This window comes from Lipophrys pholis (genome assembly GCF_963383615.2).
Source record: "Lipophrys pholis genome assembly, chromosome: 6".
Classification (NCBI taxonomy): Eukaryota; Metazoa; Chordata; class Actinopteri; order Blenniiformes; family Blenniidae; genus Lipophrys; species Lipophrys pholis.
In genome coordinates this window covers 16,990,202-17,014,692 of record NC_137629.1, presented here as the reverse complement: position 1 = coordinate 17,014,692, position 24,491 = coordinate 16,990,202, and the positions used below count along the sequence as shown (strand labels likewise).

Genomic DNA, 24,491 nt, shown 5'->3' with positions numbered 1-24,491 from the left:
TCTAACTCCTGCTTCTCCTCCTCCAGCAGCGTTTCCTGCAGCTGTTTCTCCTCCAGCTGCTGCGTCTCCAGCTGCTGCTCCTCCTGCTCCTCCTCCTGCTGCTTCTGCAGGTGCTTCTCCTGCACTCGGTCAAAAGCTCTGTCTCTCGGTCAAAAGCTCTGTCTCTCGGTCAAATGCTCTGTCTCTCGATGAAAAGTCAGACGAGTCTCACAAAAGCTGGCAGGTGAACTGACAATTTAAAGGAAATAAAGATCAAAAGTTGTCTTTGAAATACAATTGGGACATCATATTATTTGATCACCAAACATGACATTTTAAAGCCATAAAGAGAAAATGGCTTAATTAATTCAATTCAATTCAATTCAACTTTATTTATATAGTACCAAATGCAACAGTCATTTCTCTGTGTTTTTAACAGAGGAAAACTCAACGAACCCCTTCTCCTCCCACTCCAAGTACAAAAAAGATTCTCTTTAAATCTTAATATAAATGCAATCGCTCTTTTGATATAAATGTAATCAAAAAAGTTAAAAAAAAGTATTGGGACTAAACGTGTGCCCGTGATGATTCAAAATATGTTTTTGAGCTTGTCATATATAAATGACATGTTGACAAATGTATTGACAGATTTGACATAAGCACATGAGCACTGTTGGTCTAGTTAGGAAACAAACCTGTCATGACAGAGGTTTGGGTTTGATCCCAGGAGGTGTCACTCCCCCCATTGCGTCACGTCATCTAGAGGTTTGGACAGGACGTCCTTGCACCTGCACTTCAATAAAAAAGCCTTTTTTATAACTGCTTTTCAACCATAATTATACAGCTGTTACAACTATTAAACACTGGCATCATGGATATGTTTGTTCAGAGCCTGAAAAGCTGGTTCCCTGCTTGGTACCTGTCCAATCAGCTGTGAAACACCTTTAAAATCTACAACCACCTCGCAGTCTATCGATGACTGAAACAGTGAAAGAATGTGTCTAATTGTGGTTCAACCCAAAGTTGTTGATGACTGTTGGCAACCTATTAATTGTCTCCAAAAGATTTAATGAATAACTAACTGTGACCTTCAGTTAGCTCAGAAAATACATGAAAATATTATAAAAAACCGACATTCAAAATACAAGCTAATGCAGACGACCTCAGAGCAGGACAAAGTCTGGGGTCACTGGCGCCCCTCCAAACCACTTCCCCAGGAGATTGTTATTTTAAAGAGAATAATCTGACATTCTGCATCTGCAACACATCTTAAAAATATTCAAAATCAAGATGTATGTGATCATTTTGGTGAGTGTCTCAAAGATGCTGAGTCAATTCTTGGTCACTTACAGGTATTAGGCCTTTTCCACAACCAGTCAACTATTTTTAATAAAGGACTGTACAGCACATTGAAAGAAATACAAATTCATGCGACACGTTCACATCATTTTCCGGTGGGGTTGTTGCCAACTTCCAGTGCATTCACTCCTATTCTGGGATTGAGACAATTAAAATCATCACAACTAACTGAATTTTCTAACTTTTTTCTGTGTTTTGTGTTTTTCTAAACAGCAGACGTGTAGTCTAGGAGTGAGGTTGAGAATTGTCTTCATTAAAGAGCTGTGCGTTGACCCCAGTAGCTCATAGAACCAGCAGAACCCACGTTTGCACAAGGAGAACAAGGAGAACGCCCGGCCTGTATTTCAACCCATCTGAGATAATAGAGGGAACTACCACGCCACCACGGTGCCATTTATAGCCATATCATGTCCTGTTATATTAAATCTATGTGTATACTCATGTGTCGTCGTGTGAAACCTTTTCATAGGAACTGAGAACAACAGAACCAGGCTGTGATGGAACAGATGTGATGATCAAAACTGACGAGCGCGCATTGGCTCGCGGTGGGAAAGTTTGAATTTGACAGACTGTGGGAGGAAAGTGTGAATGAGAGCACGGTTTGTGTCCAACTCAGGTCCAATGGTGCTAAATGCCGAACATGTAGCAGCAAACTTCATATTAATGTCATTGTTAGTTGTCACATTGGTTGGTCACATATAATCGTTCACCCGATAATAATCGAAACTAATGGCCAGGAAAAGCCTGTCCGTTGTCCGTGTCAGCCAGGTTGTCCTCATTAAGGTGTGTTAACAGTTAAATATGTGTCTGTGCACAGTGACGTGTCCGCCCAGCACAGGGTGTCCTCTCGCACTGGGTTGGCTTGACAGAGGTTCTACTGCATATGTACATGAGTTTTGTTGTGTGTCATTGGATCATTCAGCGTCCAAAATCCGTTTCAATGGACTTTTAATGGTCGAGCACCAAAGTACATCTCTGACATGTTGGTGCCATACGAACCATCTCAGGCTCTGAGAACCTCAGGGTTCGCGGTTGCCTGCGGTGCGGACGTAGCCTGAATGCTCACTTTCTCAGTTCAGTCCGACCACGAGGTTCGTGCAGGCGAAAAATGTCACTGGGGCATAAGGACTAATAGCTGCTGGTTCTCTGGAGAAGAGTAGATGAGTAAGGGGGAACCAAGCCACTAAGAGCCTTGTACACTAAGGTCATCCAGTGAGTGAAGCTCCTCACACAGGGTGAGCGAGACGACCACAGCCAGTTACAAACATTAAGGCTCAATGGTACACTGAAGCACTCATATAAAGAACATCACCATAATCAACAAGTGGCGAAAATGTTGCAGAAACCAGACATTTACAGGCACTTTGCGAAAAACACAATTTTCTTGTTTTTAAAAAGAGGTTCAAGACCTTTTAGTAAAGCTTTGACCTAATGTTTCTAACCTGTTAGGGTTGTGATTTATTTTGGTTTTTTATTTACTTGTCTTCAACGTCTATGTACAATGGCAGGGGGAGGGTGGGTTTCACTGTTTATATTTTCGTTTTTAACCCATAAAGCCATTTGTGCTGCAATCTACTGTATAAAGTGCTATTTAAATAAAGTTTGATTTGACAATAGATACGTCAAAATAAAATTTTAACGGAAGCCCTTAGTGTAATAAATGTAATAGTTCTTGAGATTTGTTTGTGTGAAAATATGAAAATGGGAGAAAAAAGATGTCAAAAGACTACTTTCATTATCTGGAGGATAATTAAAATTAAAAAATAAACTAGCAATTTGCAAAGTATTTACAAGACTGTCAGTTGTTCTAGTTTGACGCAATAATAACAGTAATAACAAGGAGAACAAAATGATTACTGTAGCTCCACCAGGATAGGCTGCACCATGCTGGTACATGTCTGCTGACACCAAAACCACATAGTGTGCAGCTGAGGACACGGTTTCCACTCCTATTCAAGCACTTTGTTTGGTAAAGAAACACGTCTCCAGTAACACATGAGATCAGTCTCTCACAGCTTTGAAGGGTGAAAAGGATCATCTGCGTAAAACATGAACAGCAATGCGGATTATTGCAATTCACGAGGCAAATTGACGATTTTTCACCCAGGAGTGGTAAGCTACATAAACCCCACCAGTGGTAAACTAACAATCTGCTTTCAATACTGACCTCTTTAATATCCCAGTACATTGGTCAAATAGTGACCATCACACAAAATATCGAGCTTATTTGTTTAGCTTTGAGGCAAATCCATGTCTACCTGATACTCTCAGTAATCTACATGGTAATCCCCGATTGCTATCGAAGGCCCTGAACACCTTAATGTTCAAGACCCTCAAGGCAGTGACATATAATGTAAACAGTGTGTTCTTCCTACTTGCACCAGCCCACAGAACCTGGATTGGGTGTGTCTTTAAACCAAGTCACAATTTTCACAAGGCACAGACAGATTAGCATCCACTTTGCGGTCGACTCTCAAAAGTTCTCCACAGGTCCAAAAGTTGTTTAGAATCTTTCAGTACTGCGGCAATGACCGACGTCCGTTGACAGCTGCCTGTGAAAGAAGGCGCGGAGATTTGAAACAAGTCGCCTCTGGGAGGATCCGTCACCTTGATGCCTATATGTCTCATGCACAGGCCGACGTACACGTCCTCGATGTGAAGCGCTTTGACATGCGGCGATGCCTCCACAATTTTCCAGGTTAAATCCAACGAGAAGATGTAGCCCAGTCCCAGGGCATACGTCGGATAAGTCGGATCAGGAAAGACGGAGGCAGGCACGAACCACTTTGAGGTGGGATCTCGAAGAACTGTAGCTCCCCTCGCCACGTATCCCGTCATGTAGAGCTGTCGGGGGGCTTTCAGCAGCATGTCAACGAGGTTGTGGACATGAAGGAATATGTCCGAGTCAACCTTCATGGCGTAGGAGGTGTTGGGGCAATGAGTACTGAGCCATTCGAACATAACCATGGTTTTAATGGTGAGGTTATTGTAGCTATCCAAGAAGTCACTCTGGAGGATGTCGTGATGTTTCTGGCTTTCTTCTAAAACCTGAGGAAAGTAAGACTGGGTACTTTAAAACAGAAATTAAAAGATTCCACTTCCATACTATGATCATCTTTTGACTATGTTTCGGTGTTCTTATCATCCAAAACTTCAGTAAAACGTGTCAAATGTATCTAATTTGTTCTAAATTCAGTTTTGTATTGTTCTGTGTCGCTAACAGAGTCTGCATGCCGCTTATAAGATCTGTGAAAACACTTTCTGCTCTTGAATACCACACTGACAAAACCACGAGCAATCTGCTCAAATAGATGCAACCTCAAACTGTTTTGATCACTTTCAAATATGAGTCATAGTCTGGGACACGCTTCCAACAAGTTCTGAGACACTTTTAATTCCACGAATCGTAAAATCTGCGGTGTCCTTGAATCTACGATGGTTGAGGGGAAAGATGGTTGAATGAACTCACTCCTTCCTCGATGGGTTCAGACCCATTTCTTCCTGCGGACAGTCCCAGCAGGAAGTAGCGGGCGACCACTTGGTCCAGCACAGTGGTTTCTTTCCCCCAGGTGTTACGGATTATGTCGCGGGCCTCCCTGTTGTGGGGTTCCACCGGGATCATCAGGACCAAGAATGGGCTTTGGTGGAGACATCTGTTGGGTTCATCCAATATGAAATGGTACGGTTGCGGGTATTCCACAAAGAACTGCAAACACAAAACGTGGGGACGTAGAATTGAAAAGACCATCCGTCACATGACTCTTCCCTCTGATCATGCAGGTATGTAAACTCTTTTCTAAGCTCAATATCTGCACCTTGTAGAATTCATACAGTATATCCAGTGAAACTAACCAGTTAACTTAGTCCAGAATACACACAATGCTAAAATGTTTCTCACAATAGTTTGAGCATGAATGCAGGTTTTGTCTGGGACCTTTGGGCTCAAAGGTTTAGCTGAGACTGAATTAATGGAGTCAGAGCATTTGAGTCTGGAATGAGCTATTGAGATATAACTACTGTCCTTTGTGATTGACAGTTGTACTTTGATGATTATTAAAGTCCCAGTCAGTCATGTTGAGGTTGTTTAATGATCAAATCTAATCTACATTCACCTGAAACCATGAGGCGTTTTGTGATGAAACCAGATGCAGGATGTTTCTGACACAGCAAAGGGCTAAACATTTCCTGACATGCCTTGCTCTATTTATGAGAGGAAATCATAAAAAAACCAGTCTAAGTAGAGTTTAACCCTTTAAGGGCTCTTCAGATAGAGAGCAGGTGTAAAACTTTGCCACAAAGTGCATAATTCAGTTATTGGATGGCAGGGGAGAGCTCTGTTTTATTCAGCTTTCTAAGGCATTTATTTCACATCTTCGGATCTGCTGTGTAGGAAGCTTTAATCATCACTCAGAGAAGATTTGTTCTTTTCCTGCTTATATGTTTAAACAATTAGGTGTCCCCCCCCCCCCCCCCCCCCCCCCATTATACCCTCCATATCTTTTATATTCACACCCTGATTCTCACATTACATGCTCCCATCTGACACACTGCCTCAGTCTGTTGTGAAATCAAATCGCAGTAACTCATTTCTCAAATTGGCGGGAAAAATCTAAACACTAAAGAAACAACATGTAATAAGAGGATGTGTTGTTTGTTACATGGCTAAACACCTCTTTATATTGCCAACCTCCTTCACCCCTGTGCCCTCAATAGAGCGCTCAGGTCTGGCCAACAAATGCTGCTTGCTGTTCCACACACCAAGCTCAATACCTGTGGTGATTGTTCAATTTGAAGCTCTTGCACCAAAGCAGTGGAATGCTCTTCCACTTCAGCTAAGAGCTGTTCACTCCTGTGCTACTTATATTTTGTTATTCAGGCAGGCCTTTGACCCGGAGCTGCTCAATTTAACTTTTTTGTATAGCTGTGTATGTTTTTCTTTCTATATGTATTCTTCTTTTTAGTGCTGTAAAACACCTTGTGACTCATGTCTGTGAAAGTTGCTATATAAATAAAGATCTATTCTATTCTATTCTATTCTATTCTATTCTATTCTATTCTATTCTATTCTATTCTAGTTGTTGCTTGTGACTGATGACAAATCAGTCAGGGGAAGGACCCATGCATGATGTGCTTAACTTTCACAATGCCCTGTCGAATGACTCAGACTTACGCTCTTGTCTGAAGCGGACAGGTTGTACAGTGGTGGGTCCAACCATGAGCGTGGCTCCCAGAAGCTCAAAGGCCACAACAGCTGCAGGCTCAGAATGTAAAAAACAAGAGCCCCGATTCCCATTAGGAGGACCAGCATCAAACTCAGCAACCACCGTCTCACTCTTTTCAAAGGACTTTTGCCGCTGCTGAGACAAAAGTGAAGACGTTCAGAATGTGTTAACTCCTCGACCACCTCGAGACTTCTTCCCTTGTGGGAGCTCACCGCAGAGGATTGTTTGGAATCGCCACCAATGTGGAATTTACCAACCAAAGTGTTGCTGGTATAAATCATTGAAAGGAGCGATTCGCCGGTACCTCACTATTTCGGATGTTTTTAGTCAGTATCTTTTTTATTACTACCACTGAACTCTCTGGTTCTATCTACCCGTTCCAACCTTCTCACCAGCTCATCATTTAGATAATACTTACAATGCTGAACCATCTTGAAATCCACATCACTCCTGCATGTCACCCAACCACAGTGGGTGCAGTGGAGGACTGGCTTGGTCAGGGGCTGGGATATTTGCATTTTGGCCGGGCAGTCACGCCCATATACATAAACACTAGACGCCGCACCGCCTCTGTCCGCCCGCCGCTCCGACACATCACAGCGGCCGCCATCTTGTGAGTGGCAAGTCTGCCCCGTCAGCCTAAACAAGTCTGTGTGACAGCGACGTGTTTTCTGAAGAAAACCACGCAGATATACATTTACATGACTGTGAAGAATCATTGCTTTCATTTTTAATTTATTAAATTAATAACTATTTCATTTATTTATTCATTTATCCAATGTAGCATACTTATAGAAAGTATTGAGAGGAAATGGAAGAAGTTTGCAGATGGACATTGGGACGCTGTCCTCTCCTTTTAGAGCAGCAACATGATGGAGCCCATGACAAAAATATGCAAAAGCGTTTATTTACACACAATGTGACATTTATATACAATGAACATGTACATTAGGGCACAAGTTATAACATTTTTTGTGGAACAAATGTAGATTTTCTTATTTACATATTTACACACAATAACATATCTACCTATACTACATTTATTTATCGTTACATATTTACCTTTAATATTCCATAAAAAAATTATTGTTACATATTTACCTATTACATATTTATGCTATACATTTATCTATTGCATATTATATGACATTATTCTTACATATTAACCTCACATTATATAGTTGTTGTTCCATATTTACCAATTATATTAGTGATTTATTAATTATATTTACATATTTGTTGTTCCATATATTTACATATTTATAGATTGATAACAGTAACCACAAACTAATTTTGAGGTTGCTTCATTTCACAAATTCAGAAGCCTTGGAAAAGGACTGTCTTGCACAGCCTCTTCCGTGAATTGCCAATTTGGAGTTTTAGTGTTCTCATTTTTGCAATGTGATGGAATCTTAGTTTGTGGAAAACTGAAACTACCACTGCCCAAAGTGATGGTTTTCAATGCCATACTGTGTGTCCTCGATGTGCCCCTTGAGAAAAAATATGTCCTGTGATCCAATGTCTGCACGGACCAACCGGTTGAGAGAGGACACGCTCATGTTCTGCCCTGGTTCTGACTGGCGAATGAAACGCTCTGCTGAATTGACAACCTTCGCTGTCCACTGGGAGGGCGACCTCCCACTGCTTCCTCGCCGTTTGGTTGGTGGGAAACCTTCAAATGCGCCAAAAGTTAGTCAGTAGCCGTCATCTATGACCACAGTTCAGTTAAAAGCAACTGATTTCTTTTTAAATGTAATATTCTACACACTGCAACTAAAATAGCCTCCGTTAGATGAACCCAATAGATGGTGATATTGTTGGTGTTGTTGTTTGAGCGCGAGCTTAAGCCAGGGAATAGAGAGCATTTCCCACGGCTCCAGCTCATCTATGTCCCAAGTTAATGTTATATGAGCTAAACACAGCGACAACAACAAAAAATATGTTTTTCCTACCTGTGGAAGGTAATCCCACGCTGTCGATTGGCCTGATTTTGTCTATTAGCACAACCAAACGCAGTACAGTGATGCGGCATCGTTGCTGACGTCCTGACAAATGACACTCACAAGATGGCGGCCGCACTGACGTATGCTCCTGCCAGTCGGTGAGGTGTCTAGTGTATATGTCTATGGTCACGCCCATCTTTAAGTTAAACTTTCCCTCCTCCCTCTTTGGGGTCGTAACAGAAGCCATAGTCTAGGTAAAGTTCCTGGTACATCCTTTTTGCTTTCTTTCTTTTTGACCAATTCATCTTTCAGGAATGTTATACACCTTAAATTATTAGGTCTTTACGACTCCCCCATGAATCTTAGAGGAGTAGTTCTGTGTTGTACTCCTTCTTACATCTATCCTGCAATCTTTGCATTTCACTTTAATCTCCCATATGGTGTTTTACTTATATTTTGCAGAACATTTCATGTGTGTATATATGTTTGATTGTTTCCTGCAACCAACCAGTTCATCTCCACGATATCCAATTGGATTTGTGTTTGTTGCTCCATCCAGTCACTCCAGAGCAAAACATGCAAATGACCACGGAACTGGTCAAGTTTCCAGCAGATCGTTTTCCATCTGTACATGCCTCAGGCATGAAAAACCCTAAATCAGTTTGAATACTCCTGTTTGCATGTAATGTCACTCATGGCATTAGTCTTACAGTCTTAATCTATATTCTTTGGTGACTTAATTTTTAATTTGTAAACTCTAAATTATATGTTTTTTTTGTCTGTTTAGAAGATAAAACACCGTATGCCAAATTAGGGAACAGATCAGATACAGTGTTGACTGCTTTCTGTTCATTGATCATGATAATTAATCTCTGCCCATAGCCAGATTGGATTAAGGACCAGTGTTGCCACGTCTGATTTTTCTCTCAAGTCACTTGCAAATCCCATCACTCGCGGGTTGTGGGTTTATTTTCTAAAGTACAGGTGCTTATTTGGGGTTGCTTTGCTGCCTGTACTTCTGATTGTCTCCCAGCAAAAGCAAAACAAGTTAATTTGTCCTTTTCCAGTACCCGTAAACGAGCCACTTATAGCCTGCCGCACATCCATCAGTGCTGTGGATCATCGAAGCCAATAAATTGGATCAACCTCGACTGGCAAAGAAGTCAAATTACATTGGACCAAATGCCCAGTATTCTCTTGTAATATATGAAAACACAGATACCAAAGCTTCCACTTTGACTAGTTTTCTACAGAGCATTCAGATGGATATATAGACAAAAGCATTGGATTGGGTACAGATGACTGCTTTACTGTCAAGTTACTGCACACAGAATAAATGTATTTCCACTTTTATCAAGAAGTCTGTTGGGCTTTTTTTGGCCTTGTTTCCAGAGAGCTGCTTGCTTGTTTGTATTGCGAGATCTGGCAACACTGATAAAGACACATTTAGCCTCTTCCTTTCTCACTGACACCATCCTCGTCATCATGAGCTGGAACTCACCGTGCACTTAGGCATTTATGAATTCTTTAAAAGTTTCCATTAGCATCTGCATCAATCAGGAACTACCCTAACCCACAAAGGAAGAGTCTTGTAGCAAGCGGCACAGATTGTAGACAGCAGCATATCCTTGAATATGTGTTAATGATATAACTTTGATTTTACAACCTATAGCGCAACGGAGAAGAGTTCACCACATGCGAAGCTATTCTTAGCCTCAGCTCAGTGCTTCAGTCTGAAGTCATAAACCCATGCAGTCACAACACATCTTGAAATGACAATTTCTTCACTTCTCCCTGCTTGGATTTACTCCGATTAATAATCAGGAATCAATGACTTCTGCAAAGACGTGCCGAAAATATTTTGCATAGATTTTTCACATCATTGCTGTTCATTTTCTTTAGTTTTCCGGTCACATGTCTGCGTTGGCCAGTGTCTGCTCACTTGGTGGTGAGTCAGAGGAGCTCTGACGCCGAAAGCCGGGAAATGAGAGAAACTGCACGAGCGATAACAGACGGGAGGAAAATAACAGAGCAAGTATTTGTCAATGCAACAGCAGAAACCCGCTAATGAATAATAGACATCTCACACAGATAAACACGTCCGTTATTAGACGCACAAGCCTGCACAATTCAAAAAGTCACTTTGAACTGAAGCTTCTCTCTGATCGGTTTAAAAGCAACACTTAAGCTTTATTTTGTGGCGACTTTGTGCGGTGATACATATTTACATAAGGTGTGGGCGAGTTGATTCAGAACTGTCTTCAGGTATTCCCAGACTCCAGTATGCCCTGACAGGGACAAGTAGAGACTGGTGGTGTTTTGGAGCTGCAAGCAGCAAATTCAGCTCCTCGGAAAGAAGCTACAGATGTGCTTGTATAAACAGTCTATTTTTGTGTACATTTAGAGAAATTACCTTTTATAAAGGGGGGAAAACTACGGAATTTTTGTTTCTTTGGAAATTCAAATACAAAATGTTGGTTTACAAATGATTATTTCCAAATGGAAGCCACCTTTTCTTGATTGTTTAAAAAAATACTTTTGTATACATAATGTGTACACAATGAGTAAAAAAAACACAAAAAGGAAAACAATGTGCTGCTTTCAGAAAATGTATTAAATAAAGATCTGATATGATTAAAAAGTATAAAGATATATTTTTTTCTTGACTGAATTATTTTCTAATAAATAACAGTGAAAGAAAAACATGAATTCCATTGTGTATTTTGGTTTGCACACAATTAAATAATATGTTTTGATAAAATTGTCAAAATAAAAAAAAGCCTGCAGATGTACTGGCGTCTATATTTCTATTTTAGTGATTAACAGATATAATCTTTTTTTTTCTTTTTGCAGAATAAATGAATAAATAAAGCATTTTCAATTTGCACTTTTAGGAAAAAGAAAGCCTGTTTAAAATATCCCTTTTTAATCTGAGAAATTATCTTAGATTGTCTTACTTTAAAGAATTAATTGAAAATAATCTATTTTAGTTTGCAAATAAAAAAAAATTATCTAGGAGGAAGTGGCAGCAAAGAAAACGTGATTTCTTCAACTGAATAGATTCAAAACAAACAGGGTGTAATTGAGAGTAAATCAATTTTTACTGTATTCAGTTTCAGACACAATATACATATGCGCCTCGCACACACTCAGTGCACTATTCCTCCCTGGAGTGATGGAATAAAAGGAAACACTCACCTTTTGAAAACTGCTTTATCCAGCATTTTGAGATATAAGCAGAGTTTTCAGAGTCGTCTGTCGTCAGGTGGAAGTGAGGATGTTTCTGTCTGTCTGCATTCTGTGTTTTGTGGCTGTCAGCTCCTCAGACACTCCTGACGACATGCGGGAAAGGTCAGATCAGGATAGAAACGCCTCACGGTAACTGCTGCAGTAACACGACTCGGCAAGCTGACTTTGAATCACTCCCACTGTCTGCTCATTATCACTACATTTTGCTGCTGGTTTCTTCAACTCAGAGTCAGGTAACTTTTTTGCCACTCAACTTACAGTAGAGATGTACTTGCGTGAAATTACAATGTAGGGGCATTTCACAATCATACACACATACATTTTTTTTTTCCTTCTTCTTTTTCTGCTTTTCTTTCTGCTCTTTTTCCGTTTCTCTTGACACCACAGTTTCACTTTTCCATCTCGCCAAATTCGAGGAGAATCAGTGATCATCATAGGTGGTTTTTTTTATTCGCTTTTTAGTGACCATCGCCAGCCCTCCCTGAAGGGGAATGTTTTCCTTACTCTGGTCCAGTGAAGGTACTGCCACGCCACTGTGTGTGTGTGTGTGCAGCCCCCCCATCCCGACCACCCCCCACCCCCCACCAACCAGTCCGATGATTGGCCGGCTCATCATGACACAGATCAGTCAGAGGGCGGTTCATTCATCTTGTCATTTTCTAAACCCGATCGCAACAAGAACGCTATCAAATAGAGATGTCCTACGTCTTATTCCAAGACTGCTGGTGGCAGAAGTCTCCACTTAAGTTTTGTGAAACCGAAACACCGGACAGAGAAACATAATTGTAACGATCCATATTTTGCAATATTATTAATAGGTATAATGAAATACATCATGTCGGGGGTGATTACTTGTGCTCGACGGGGAAAACGCAGATGACCCCGCCCGCGCCATGGTGGCACTATATTGCAATGGCACATGACGGAGGAGAGGCGAGGCAAGTCAAGTTGAGGAGGGCTGAGTGTTTAATAGTTGAAAAGCGCCTCATGAAGCTGTCTTCATTGTGGGGTGTGGACAAAGGACGTTCACGTCTACGTCTTTCTGTGACTCTTCAGTCTCTAAAGCCCCGTTTCCACAGTGCCCCCTGGTGCCGGTACGGGTCAGGTCGGAACCGGTTGTTGTGAGTTTCCACTGACTCAAAACCGTTACTAACCATTTCTCGCTACCCCTCGCTACCCCTCCACTCGGGGTACCAGGTACATGCCGGATATGAGGGGGAGGAGCTTCAACACTGCCGTCTGCTCATTGGTCCGTGACAACCGCTGTTCTCCCAGCAAGCAGCCATTTCGAATCAGTTCTTCAGCAGCAATCAGGTAACTTTTTTGAAAATGTCCTCCCGTAATGGCGTCACATCCTGCGTGATCACGCAACCGTTCATAACCCCGCCTACATTTCAAACCGAACCCCGTGTAATGGAAACGCGGCACTAATACGGCTAAGGTTACGGATAGCCGACCCCACCCGACCGGCACCGGCACCAAGGGGCACTGTGGAAACGAGGCTTATGTGTTTCTGTCCAACCTGCCGATGACACACTGACGCTCTGAGCTCAGTGGACTCTTCCGTCTGACAACTTCCTGTGACTCAAATCGATGGTGAGTTCTCCTTTCTCACTTATCACCGCTGATAAGAACAACTATCTTCTTCCTCGTTAGTTCTTAATAACTTTATCTGTGGTGTGTGAGGTGGTGTGACGTCCTGTCCTTGATGTGCGAGACAAGAGTCTCTGAAGGGTTGTTTTGACAGCCGACTTGCTGTCACACTTTAACCTGCACGTTCTACAAACTCTGAAAAGGACCGAAACTACAGGGAGAGTTTGCAGAATTGAAACGAGTCAACCACAGTCTTTCATGTCTGTGGTAATGTGCTGAACGTTTCCATCATGTACCCTCCATTTCTGCTTTACATAAGAACATGAACTTTGGAACTTTGGAAAAGAAAATGAAACTTTTGCTGACGGCATTATTAAGGTCATGATACTGAGGCGGTGACTGGGCTTTTACAGACGTTGTGCCCTTTTGTAAAAACACCCCATGTTGAAATGAAATATCTTCACATGGATCTGAACAGACATTCTCTTTGGGGAAACCGACATGTTTAAATCTTTAAATACAACTCTCTCTCTCGAGAAAAGATCAAGACATTGATCTCATATGGCAACTTAAAAAAGTACAAATTGTCTTATTATTTTGCTTGACAATGATCCAAAACATGAAAAATCTACTCGTGGAGTCACCAATATTTGCAATATTAGCCGTCTGGCTAAAAATACTGGGGTTGATTTTTTGCCCTGATCACCAATAAAGCTGCCTCATGCTCTCACTCAGAATCTTCTACTGAAGGAAGTCAAGGAGCTCAGTGGGAAATGTTCCTCCAAAATCACCCATGGCATACATGATATTCAGTTCTGTTCCAAGATAGAGAGAGGTGGATCCAAAAGGCTCCGTGTCATTCAGTTCAGCCGGAGGAGGCTGCATTCAGGGTATTTTTCTGCTATTCCCAAAACTTTCAAGGGTCGAAGAGGGTGACAAACATGAAATATCAGTTTTTCGTGGTCTTGAAATCTTGTGTCCGATAAATAATCTGATCCAGAATCCTGCCGTGGAAAATCCTTATCTTCTCCTCCTTCAGCCATTGGAAGTCGACGAAACCGCTATTAAATCAACACAACTATATTTTTGAGTAAACTTTGACGATCCAATCAGAAGGCTTGAATAAGCTGAAGTAGCCTGACGCCTTCTAGAAGGTGCTGCGTCGCCAACTCAAAATCTGATTGGTTGAAGAAACACAGTGATCAGCACCTATTTTATGCTGCAGACGCCTTCAGAATCGACTGTGGAGGCCCAGGCAGATTTTAATGACCTTAGCAACAGGTGATGGTCTAAATGTGATTGGTTAAGAGCTTAAACGTGAAAGTACATGATTGGAAGCAGCGCAGCCAGGAGAGGAGCTATGAGAGGAAGCAGACAGACCATATAAAATTATTCAACAAGTATTCATGGACAAAATGTAATTAACTGTCTGTGATTCAGATATTGTTCTTCAGCCTGAAGAGAAGGCCTTGCAGGCGCTGACGGCCTGCTACTGGTTAAATGGGAAATGTAATTTCCTCAAAGGGTTAGAGATGGTCTGGATTATGGTCAAGTCCCTGTTTCAGTACTAGTTCATTGTTACTGCTCCTGCAACAGTTAAAATACAGAGTAAGTTATTTTTATAATAAAAGATAGTTTGAGGCTGAATAGAAATCATGTTGGTTCATATGTTAATTAAAAAAAAAAAAAAAAGCGTGAAATAAAGTAGACTTTCTACAGAACCAGACTCAGAGGTGGAAACTTTCTGCTGTTTCAGTTGTGGGATCGAAATGGAGGAAACGGACAGAGCAGACGGACAGATTGTGGAGGGAGTCAAATCCTGGTTCAGGTAAGTTGCAGGGTTTCTGGTAATTGCCATCGCAGTCTGGTGACTTAATCATTCTCTCCCTAAAAGCCCCAAAAGTCCCACTTTTATCGTCAGAAATAGTCGCCACGCCTTCCGAATCAATCGTTATCAGCTGCCGTCGCTTCTATTTCCGGGGACTTTTGACAAAATCCATTCAAGTCACTGCCGCTCAGTTCAGCTGAGCTCAGATTAGCCCGGCAGAGTGTGAAAGCGGTTGTAAGTGCAGCAGTCTATTTCCGCTAAACTGAACAGAAGCTTGGGATTAGTGCCATTCAATATGACCAGTGGAATTATTAGGAAATCCGAGTGAAAGTGGAAAAAGAAAAGGACAAGTTAAAAAAAAAAAAAAAAAGATGGGTAAGCAAGAAAGCAGAAAGTGTCCGACATGTATAAAACAACTCATATAACTTTTATTTGCTCTCAGTTAAATTATTTCAACCAATATATCCAAAGAATAGTTCAAAGAAATTAGCAGAACTCAAAGAACAATCACTATACTGTATATTGCCATCGAATAGAACAACTCAAATAATTATTGTATCAAACAACCGCAAATATCCAGAGATCATTGGTTCTAATAAGACAATGACAGTACCTTTGTGTAAATTCAAAACATCATCCACTTTGCTTAAATATTATGGTAATAATCTGGATCTTTTTTTTTTGTTGATTTTTTTAAAGCTCACAAAGAAGAATGTGGTCTGATTCAGCTTGGAGTACAGCTTTTTAATGCAGGCTGACCGGAGGCGGTCCGGTTCACATGGTTGTACTGCCATGAGACATCCGTCCATTCACGTACTCATCCATTAATGAAAAGAGGAAGTTAACAGAGGCAGAAGGAGGCTCTGGAACACACGGGCGCGTCGTGTGGGCGTCAACAGAAACAGCAGGGAACGAATCACCATCATGAAGAGGTCTATACAGAAGTTATGGAAGCTGTACAGAGATTATTGTAACAAACAAACAGTAAAAACAAAGCCTGGTAAAAATGTTCACTCACGTTCTAAAACTTTTAAGTCAACCAAAAAAACCCCCAAAGAAATAAATACTAAAAATGTTTTTTGGAGGGAAGCCTCCTTTTTTCCCTTTATCACTATTTTTTTTCATCATGGCCAGACGGAAAACAAATATATAACAGAAAATCCTCATGAGCCTCCATATTAAAAGAGGCAACAACGAAGGATTGTGTCATTTACTCTCTCATCTATGTTTACTTGATTATTATTTATCCTTTTTTTTCTTCTTTTTTTTAATTATCTAAATGGGTGGTCATGCAAATAGAAAAAGCCAAATCTTTTACGCTCTTCGCCTGGTAGTGAAGGTTGACTCTTCATCTCTTGGCCAGTTGGCTTTTTGGAGTGGACTAGTTGCAGCTGGTTTCCTGTCTCCGTGCGCCCCAAGTCTACAACTAGCTTACACGGCTAGCTAGCTTAGCCGCGACCAAACGGTACATTCGCCTTCGTACGTTCAGCAGTTTTACCTCGTGGTTTCACCCAAAACTCCCATCATTGTCTGAGAAAATGCTCGAGTCGACCAGTTCTGCTTTGTCCAATTGACCTAAGCTGAGGAGCAGCGTTTGGAGAGGTTGACTCGTTGTTTTAAGGTGGTCTGGTATCCCTAAAGCGTTGCTCGATGCCCGCCTCACGTGCCAGACAAGCCACCTCGTCAACAGCTCGGTTAGATATCGTGAGAACTCACAGAAGCAGAAGATCGGGCCTTCTGAGATTGCGCTACTTTTTTTTTTTTTTTCTTTCTCCTGTGTCCAGTGTCCAAACGTTGGACCAATCGACTGGCTCCGACAGCAGCTGGTGTGCAAGCACATATTAAAGGTTTCTTCTTTCGTGCTCGGAGGTCCAACGCGGCAGGTTGTTGGACAAACTATTGTCTGTGAATACTCACCGTTCTCCTCGTCAGGTCGGTTCAATCTCCGGTTCTTAAATCCATGCAAATACACCTGTATGTAAACTCAGTCTGACCAGAGGATGTTCCCCAGCGCCGTTCCCCTCTTTTGCGTCAGAACTTCAGTCCAAGTTTTGCTGAGTCAGTCCAAAACCAGTGTGTAATTGTTTTTTTAAAATCTGACTTCTAATCCGTGGCTTTTATACCCAACGAGTGTGAATCCAGGCTGCAACGCAGTCCTTTCCCTCACGGCATGGAACAAAGTGGCCGGAAATCAGTCTTTCTCCTGAAAATGAACCCCGCGGAGTCTGTACACTGTCCAAGAAAAGAAAAGAATGACAAAAGCCAGTCCACCCGGAGCCAGTTGAAAAGCAAGTCTGTGAAGCGGTCTGTGATCCCGGACCGGCTGGGGAGTCCGTCTACCAGATGTCAGAGCTTAGTTCTCTGCTGGTGAGAGGTACGAAGGTGCTGTTCAGGTGCAGCTCCGGCTTTTTCCCAAGCGTACTGCTCTGAGGCACCTGGGAAACACAAAGCAGAGCAGTGATCAGCCGCAGTCCTCCTCCACGCTCTGAAAAACTACAGCTATGAAATGAAAACCAGGTCTTACACATGGCAACTTTACTACACAAGACTACCATTTCCCAGTCTGTTTTACATAAATGTAAATATATATATATATATACTGTGTTTCTTTCTAAGATCTCGTTTATCCAAACAGACCTCTTGTTCCCCAGTGAACTGCTCTGAACCCCTGGGGAGAAAAGAGGGGTTTTAATTTAATTGTTTAGAGTTTGATCACATGCAAACATTTTCAGAAAGGGATACACTGAGCAGACGCTACCAACTGACTACGAACAGGGAAAAACAAAAGGAGCGACCGGGCCGTCTCGTCCCCCTACCTGTCCGTTCAGCAGCGTCATGGGGATGTTGCAGTAGACATGGCGCCCCCCAGGGCCCAGGGTGGAGAACTGCACCGTGGAGGGGGGTGGGAGCGGGGGCGACATGGAGGAGGGCTGTGGGGGTAGCTGGAACTCGTAGCTGCGGCAGAAATGTCGCATCTGGGCACTGTGACCGCCCAGGGGCAGGGTCATCTGGTTGTAGTCGGGGATCTCTGTTGCCAAGGCAACCTGAAAATAAACCAGGGCCGGTAATGGAATTATCTTCATTATGGATTCAAACACAGGGAGGATTTGGATTTAGACAAAAACGTGTATTGAAGTCTAAATATGTTGACATTCACTCAAGACTGCATTAGACCCCGAAGAAAATAAGTTTGACGCAACTGCTTAAACGGGAGATTTTCAAATTAAAAATCTGGAGTTCATGAGGATGCTGTATTCCAGTACCATTTCTTTCTTCCATTTACTATTTAAAAAAAACAAAAAAACAACTCACCTGATGATGGCTATGGCGACTCTCATTAGGGGGCGCCAGGGAGGCAGAGGTGGTTGTCATGGCAATGGTGGAGACAGTAGTCTGTAAGTCCCCAAAGAGTCCCTGTTCACCAGAGTCCATCACCTGGAGACAGGAGCAGCAGAATAGCTACTTTACTATATTTCCCCCGTTCACACCGCGGCTGCACCCATGAAGACGCCACAGGGCTGTTAAAGACCGCCAGAAAAACAAGATTAAAACACTTTGCAGGACAAGGATGTAAAGCTGGGAATTTCAAAGGCTTCTGGTTGTTGTTTGTAGGGGGACAGTGGGTGTGTCCATTCGTGCTTGGCTTCATTGTAGTATTTTGTCAAATCAGAGATTTGAGAGCTGTGGACCGCAGCTCTTCTTAGAAGAAATCTGCTGAGGCGGCAAAGAAAAACGGTTGGTCGCTGCTGCTTTATGATACAAAAAAACCCCCACATAATGTTCATATTGTTGCTTCATTCATTGTTGAGAGTGCCACCTGTAAGTGACCTACAGGACACATTAACCAAAGTCAAGCAGTCCGTAGAAAGTCACAGAACATTTGGTGGCGGTGACGGATCTGAACCGACCTGATCGATATCCAGCCTTTGTTCCTGAGGGTGACGGATGGCTGCAGTTTCTCAACATTCGAAAGCAATTTTTCAAAGAGCTTGGAAGTGAGAGTTCCTTGGCCCATAAACGGAAACACAACTCTTTCACGACGTGACATTCTTAAGGTTGAACGACTGGAGCCAGCCCGAGGTCGATGGCCATGGACGTGTGGGTCGAATGAGATCTTTTGGTGGCCCATTGAAGGAAAAACTAAAGAACTGTGGGCCAAGCTGCGAAAAATACTTTCTGAAATATCATAATTGGTGTCAGGCTGCTATATCATCTGGTCGCTGTCCGCCCAGTCTTTCCCTTTGTTATAACGGCATACCAGATGTTCTGGTTGTCCTGTTCTTGTGGTGATTTTGTGACACACATAAACATTCACTTGGTGGTCTCTTTAGCTGTAACTCCTGTAAAACCTCTTCTGGAGCTGGCATCCATAGTCTGGATTAAAAATCCACTCACAGAGGGGAATGGGCTCATAGCTGAATTATGTTCATTTTGACCCGGGTGTCCCTGCTGGCACATTGAAGGGCCATTTCAATGTGGGAATAGATAAGAAAAATACTCATTCATTCTAAAGCTGCTGTATTTTATGTCAAATATTGTAGAATAATACAGAAATCCACACACAGTGTGTGTATATTGAAGCCTTTCAATGAACTAAAAAAAAACAAAAAAACTCTTGCGGCCAGAAACATACTCATCTTGAGCAGATCTAAGAAAAAAACAAAAAAACATAAAAACATCTTCTGTTGGTGCAGTTTTTTTCATCTGCTGCCACCAACTAGGTTTTTATCAGTTAAAATACACAAGAAATAATCATTTTATTTGAGGAGGTGAAGCAGTTTCTCTTTTCTTTCTTGTGCTCATTTTACATTAGAAAGGCTTTTGTAGCATCCCTGAAGCCTGGAGGTGAACTTTCACCATTTGGAATAAATCCGTAAGTGTCATCAGCATATCGTAAATTACAAATTAGATGGATTAATATAAGGTGATAATTACTGGTGATGTCGCTCCCCTCCCAATATGTTCAAGCAATAAATACTTCTATGAGATTGAGCTATATTCTAGTATTAGCGTACTGAGAGAATTAGATTGATTTCACCCCCTCCCGCTGCCGAGCAGCAGCAGGAGGACGTTTATTTGTAAATCAGGGCACGCACCACCCGGGGTGTTAACACATGGTAAACATGTACACAATCAGCTGACTGTGATTCCAGTTTTCATACATTACATGTGTTTAGCAGATATTTCAAAGGCCAGCTGTCTGCGGTGAATGTGTGCGCCCTCGGGGGGGAAAGAAATTTACATGACATCGCTATGCCGGGCATGCGAAAGGTTGTGTTTTCCTCATGTTTCTCTCTGTCGCGACACATAATAACAATCTGTGAGGAGATTATAGGGGCTGAGGAAATATACTTCAGTATCTGTTGTTGTAGCGAAGCATATCACGTTGAATTAGGCCAAAATAAATTACCTTGGGTTTTTTTTATTTAATTTGGATGAGGGATTTTTTTTTTGTTTGTTTGTTTCCATTAAAAAGAAATTGGACTCTGTTTTTGTCAGATACAACAAGATGATTTAAAAAATTTTTTTTATATTATTTCTGTCTTAACAGAGGATGTCTGGAAATTATACCAGAAGCTCAAACAAGCTTGACTGGTCTTTGATTCAGTGCTTTAATCAATTCATAAAAGCATCTCTTCACATAAAAGAAGAGAAACAAATAGAACTAGATCAAACGATGAGTTCATGAACTCAGAGAAAGCAAAAATCAAACGGAACTTACAACAATTATATACAAACACACTTCACTGCCCACTCTTCTGACTGCTCCTTACACTTGATATGATCAGGTGTACAGGTGCCCGTTACGAGCTGGAAGGTACTACCCTTCCGGAAGAGAACTGTGTCCATCTACCAGCTTGGATTGACAGTGAAGGTCATAAGGGGTTGGATAAAGACGAAACTGAAAACCTGAATCATGAGAAACGACTCTGCTGAAGCTCCACACTGCTAAAAGGAAACGGAAAAGAAACCAAGCAGTACAGGCTGACTTCACCTGGCGCCTGGACAGTGTCTCTCTGCGTTTAGCAGGCATCTCGTAGACCACCTGCTTCCAGAATTTAGAGGACAGCTCGTTGCTCTTGGAACCCCTCCATTTGATGATGGATAAAACCTGCAGAGAGGAGAAGGTTCTTATTTGCCGACCGGACACATCAGCTGGTCTCCATTCGCCCCCATTCGTTCATCCCTCAGGGTGTATACCTTGATCGTGTGTTTAAGTGCTTCCACCTCTTGGTAGTTGATGACATTCTTCAGATCTGCACACTCTATCATGATCACCTGGACACGCAAACACATGAGAAACGTTTCACCCTCATTCTTCAGCAAAACCGACGCAGTAAACTAATCTGGGCGCTTCCAGCTTGTCGCCATACTTTGATCTCCCCAGTGACGAGCATGGAGTGGAGGCGTGTCTCTATCTGAAAGATGCTCCACCCCCTTTTGGCAACGAACTCTGGGGTCAAAACGATGATCAAGCGTCGGCTCTGCTCCACGCTGCGAGCCAAGTCCTCGATGTACGCTGGAAGATAAGGACATGAAGGGGGGAAAAGCACAGAGCAATGTTAGAACCCGAAAAACTGAATCAATACTCTTCCTGCTGCCCTGTGAAGACGTGACACTGATGACAATGCTCGCTTCGAATTCTTGGCGCAAATAAGAAGATTCCTCATAAACTACTAATAGTTGTGCAGTTTCCATCAAAAAAATTGAGCAGAAACGGTATTTGTTGCCAGATAACAAGGTGCAAAAGTAAGCTCCAAATAATTCTTGGATTGATCAACACTAACATGAAGTAACCTGGCTTTTACCAACAGATGTTTGATTCATTTATGATATTCACTGCAGCATATAAATACATTCTCAATTTCAACATGTAGGCCTACGAAGAAGCTCTCATTTCTCTTTGAACTCATATTTCTTATTTAAGAAATAAGAAAAGTTTATTTTATACCCAGAAAGTTGACTGTAGATAATAATTTGAGTCATTACTTTAACCCAACAAGGCTGGTAGTACCACTTTCCGCCACAAGATGGAGTCATGCTATGATTGTACAGTGGCTGTAGATCTTGGAAACTATTTACAATGAAACAGATGTAGTTGTGAGAGGTGTCTCACCTCAGTAACCAAAAAACCAAAAGTAGGACATGCATTCCTTCAAACATTGCACCTTTGAAGTATAAATATCGGTCAGACTGTGAAAGAGAAATCTACCAAAATATTCACACCATTTTCAGCAAAATGGAAAAGTGGAAAAAGTACCGGCCAAAGCAAAAGCTTATCATCTTAAACAACCTACTCTTTACACCAAGGGGGCATAAGAAACTATATCAGCTTATGACCACCAATAAATGAATGTATCACAGATACAAACAAAAGATTTCTCCAAAACAATATTTGAATTATTTAATTCCAGTAACACAAATACATCTTTTCATTTCCTTTATAGCCTTTTGTTTGATTTATTTATCTTTCAGATTATTATTGACATTTGTGTTCTGAGAATGACGTGCATGCATTGAAGACATTTGAAGTTAATATAAAAAAAATTAAAAAAATCATCTGTACATAGTGATCCAATTCAATACACTTCATAATATAAACACAAAGGTGAAAGGACTTCATCGCATCATAATTTGTTATTCTTTCCACTTTCTTTTGGAAAAGAGTTATAGCATTTTCAGCCTTTTGTTGGTTGAAGTCCACTGATTATCTGTCACCTACTAACTGGCCAGCCAATGACAGCTGAATGAACAGTGACTCACTGCTGCCACCCGGTGCACAAATGCAGCATCGCCTGAAGAAAACAGTCTGCAGCTTTAAAGTAAACCTCCGGCTGTAACTTTCCTGACTGAGGCTGGCTCAGCGCCGCTATCTCTGCTGGTCAGTGCGTATTGTGACTGACAGGAGTCTCCAAAAGGAGTGACAGGAGTGCTTGTGCCAGGTTTTTCTCGCTCTGACACAGCACGGTGGAGTCAGCTCTTAAAGTGAGGACCGGAGCTGCGCCGGTACATCAGCTGTGATTTACAACGGGAAAATGTGAACTGGTGAAGGAGACGAAGCTGATCGACATGGCAGCGTCGAGATTACCTCCACACCAAGTACAGTCAACTTCAAGAGCTCCTCGAACAACTCGAGCCGAAAAAATTACTACATGTGGTTTAAGAGGTTTATTACATTATTTGCCTCATTACTTCTTATTTCTACTTAAAAGGATTATTCAATGTGAAAGTCACTTCAAAAACATCGTTTTACAGGTCGAGCCCACCAATTTAGTGTAATCAGTCACAACCTGAAAAGACTGACAGTGTATGACAGTGTATATTATGATTATGGTTAGAGTTTTCAGTCAACGCTTGAAGTTTAAAACGGGGGTTCCTCCCAAATGATACTGGCTTATAATTGACTCTGACTTATAGTTTTGAAGGTTTATTCTCTTTGAATCTACCTTTTTATTCAACGCAGCTGTCTTTCTGATGATTTACAGCAGTAAATTAAATTTCTGTCTCAGGACCTAAAGCTTTCTGACCAAATATTTGTTCTCATTGTTCAGCATTCTGATCCCTTTGTTGATTTTACATTATTAAAATTGAAGCAAAAATACTGAAACATAGAGAAAATTCTCTTCTTTCTTAGATTTTTGTGTTTTTCTCAACGACACACTACTGTTTGGATATGAAACGTTCAATAAAAATGGGTTTTAACCGTGCAGCCTGCTCACAGTTTGAACATTCCTGGAAGCTTTTCCAGCCGGAGAGACAAATAGAAGCAGGCGTCGTCATCATAGAAGGACTGAATGTTCACTCCACTCTCGTTTTTAGAGGGTTGACTCCACGTGGAAACGGCTCTCTTTGTGTGCCGTGTGGAAACGGCGCGCCGCCTCCTCTCTTCGCAAACTAAATTAATGACAGCGACTCTCCGGCAACACATTGCAATTTCACGCTCAATTTGAGGGCCACAAATAGTACGGAACATCTCCAAATTCACTCCCTCTTTCTGTCTCCTCTCCAGTTTGCCATCTTCCCTCCCCGCCCGCCTTCCTGCCCCGCTCTGTCGGCGGGGATTATGTAAATCAATTAATAAAATACGAGGAAGCAGTGACCCTTCCCCCCACCTCGCTGTGTTGCAGCTCTTCATTCTCCTGTTGGTTTTTTTTTTGTGGGGGGGGGGGGGGGGGGGGGGGGGGGGGTGAAGTGGATAATTGAAGGGAGGAGTTTGTGTTTCTCTCGTCGATGCACTCGCTCCCCTGACCTGTAGACTAAAAGTTACAGGTGCAGTCATGCACAGTGGACATTTTGTTTTCTGGATGTTTCCGGGGC

At 41.9% G+C, this 24,491-nt stretch overlaps 2 protein-coding genes across 2 annotated transcripts in view; both read right to left on the bottom strand.

The window, feature by feature from the left end:
• Positions 1–354: 354 nt before the first annotated feature.
• Positions 355–11,861, bottom strand: LOC308111216 (beta-1,3-galactosyltransferase 2-like). The gene is made up of 4 exons (XM_080466034.1): positions 11,702–11,861; positions 6,509–6,695; positions 4,808–5,044; positions 355–4,386 (listed from the first exon to the last, which is right to left on the bottom strand). The coding sequence occupies exons 1-4, from the start codon at positions 11,725–11,727 to the stop codon at positions 3,787–3,789; spliced, it is 1,050 nt and encodes a 349-aa protein (XP_080322160.1). The 5' UTR covers positions 11,728–11,861; the 3' UTR covers positions 355–3,786.
• A 5,658-nt stretch (positions 11,862–17,519) lies between these two features.
• The window catches only part of il1rapl2 (interleukin 1 receptor accessory protein-like 2), a gene marked incomplete at both ends in the record, with an annotated part of 361,181 nt that continues 354,209 nt past the window's right edge, over positions 17,520–24,491 (bottom strand). The window contains 7 exons of the mRNA XM_080466033.1: positions 17,520–17,608; positions 17,811–17,841; positions 17,990–18,217; positions 18,486–18,608; positions 21,169–21,285; positions 21,375–21,452; positions 21,548–21,693. Of these exons, the coding sequence (XP_080322159.1) occupies positions 17,520–17,608; positions 17,811–17,841; positions 17,990–18,217; positions 18,486–18,608; positions 21,169–21,285; positions 21,375–21,452; positions 21,548–21,693 (812 nt within the window). The remainder of the gene's footprint in view (positions 17,609–17,810; positions 17,842–17,989; positions 18,218–18,485; positions 18,609–21,168; positions 21,286–21,374; positions 21,453–21,547; positions 21,694–24,491) is intronic.

Excerpts from the sequence above, each read along its gene's own strand:
- LOC308111216 (XM_080466034.1), bottom strand. The coding sequence starts at position 11,727 with ATGCTGGATAAAGCAGTTTTCAAAAG. Across the intron at positions 5,045-6,508 it reads TGTCCGCTTCAGACAAGAGC|TTCTTTGTGGAATACCCGCA; the intron begins GTAAGTCTGAGT and ends TTGTGTTTGCAG. Across the intron at positions 4,387-4,807 it reads CTGAACCCATCGAGGAAGGA|GTTTTAGAAGAAAGCCAGAA; the intron begins GTGAGTTCATTC and ends TACTTTCCTCAG.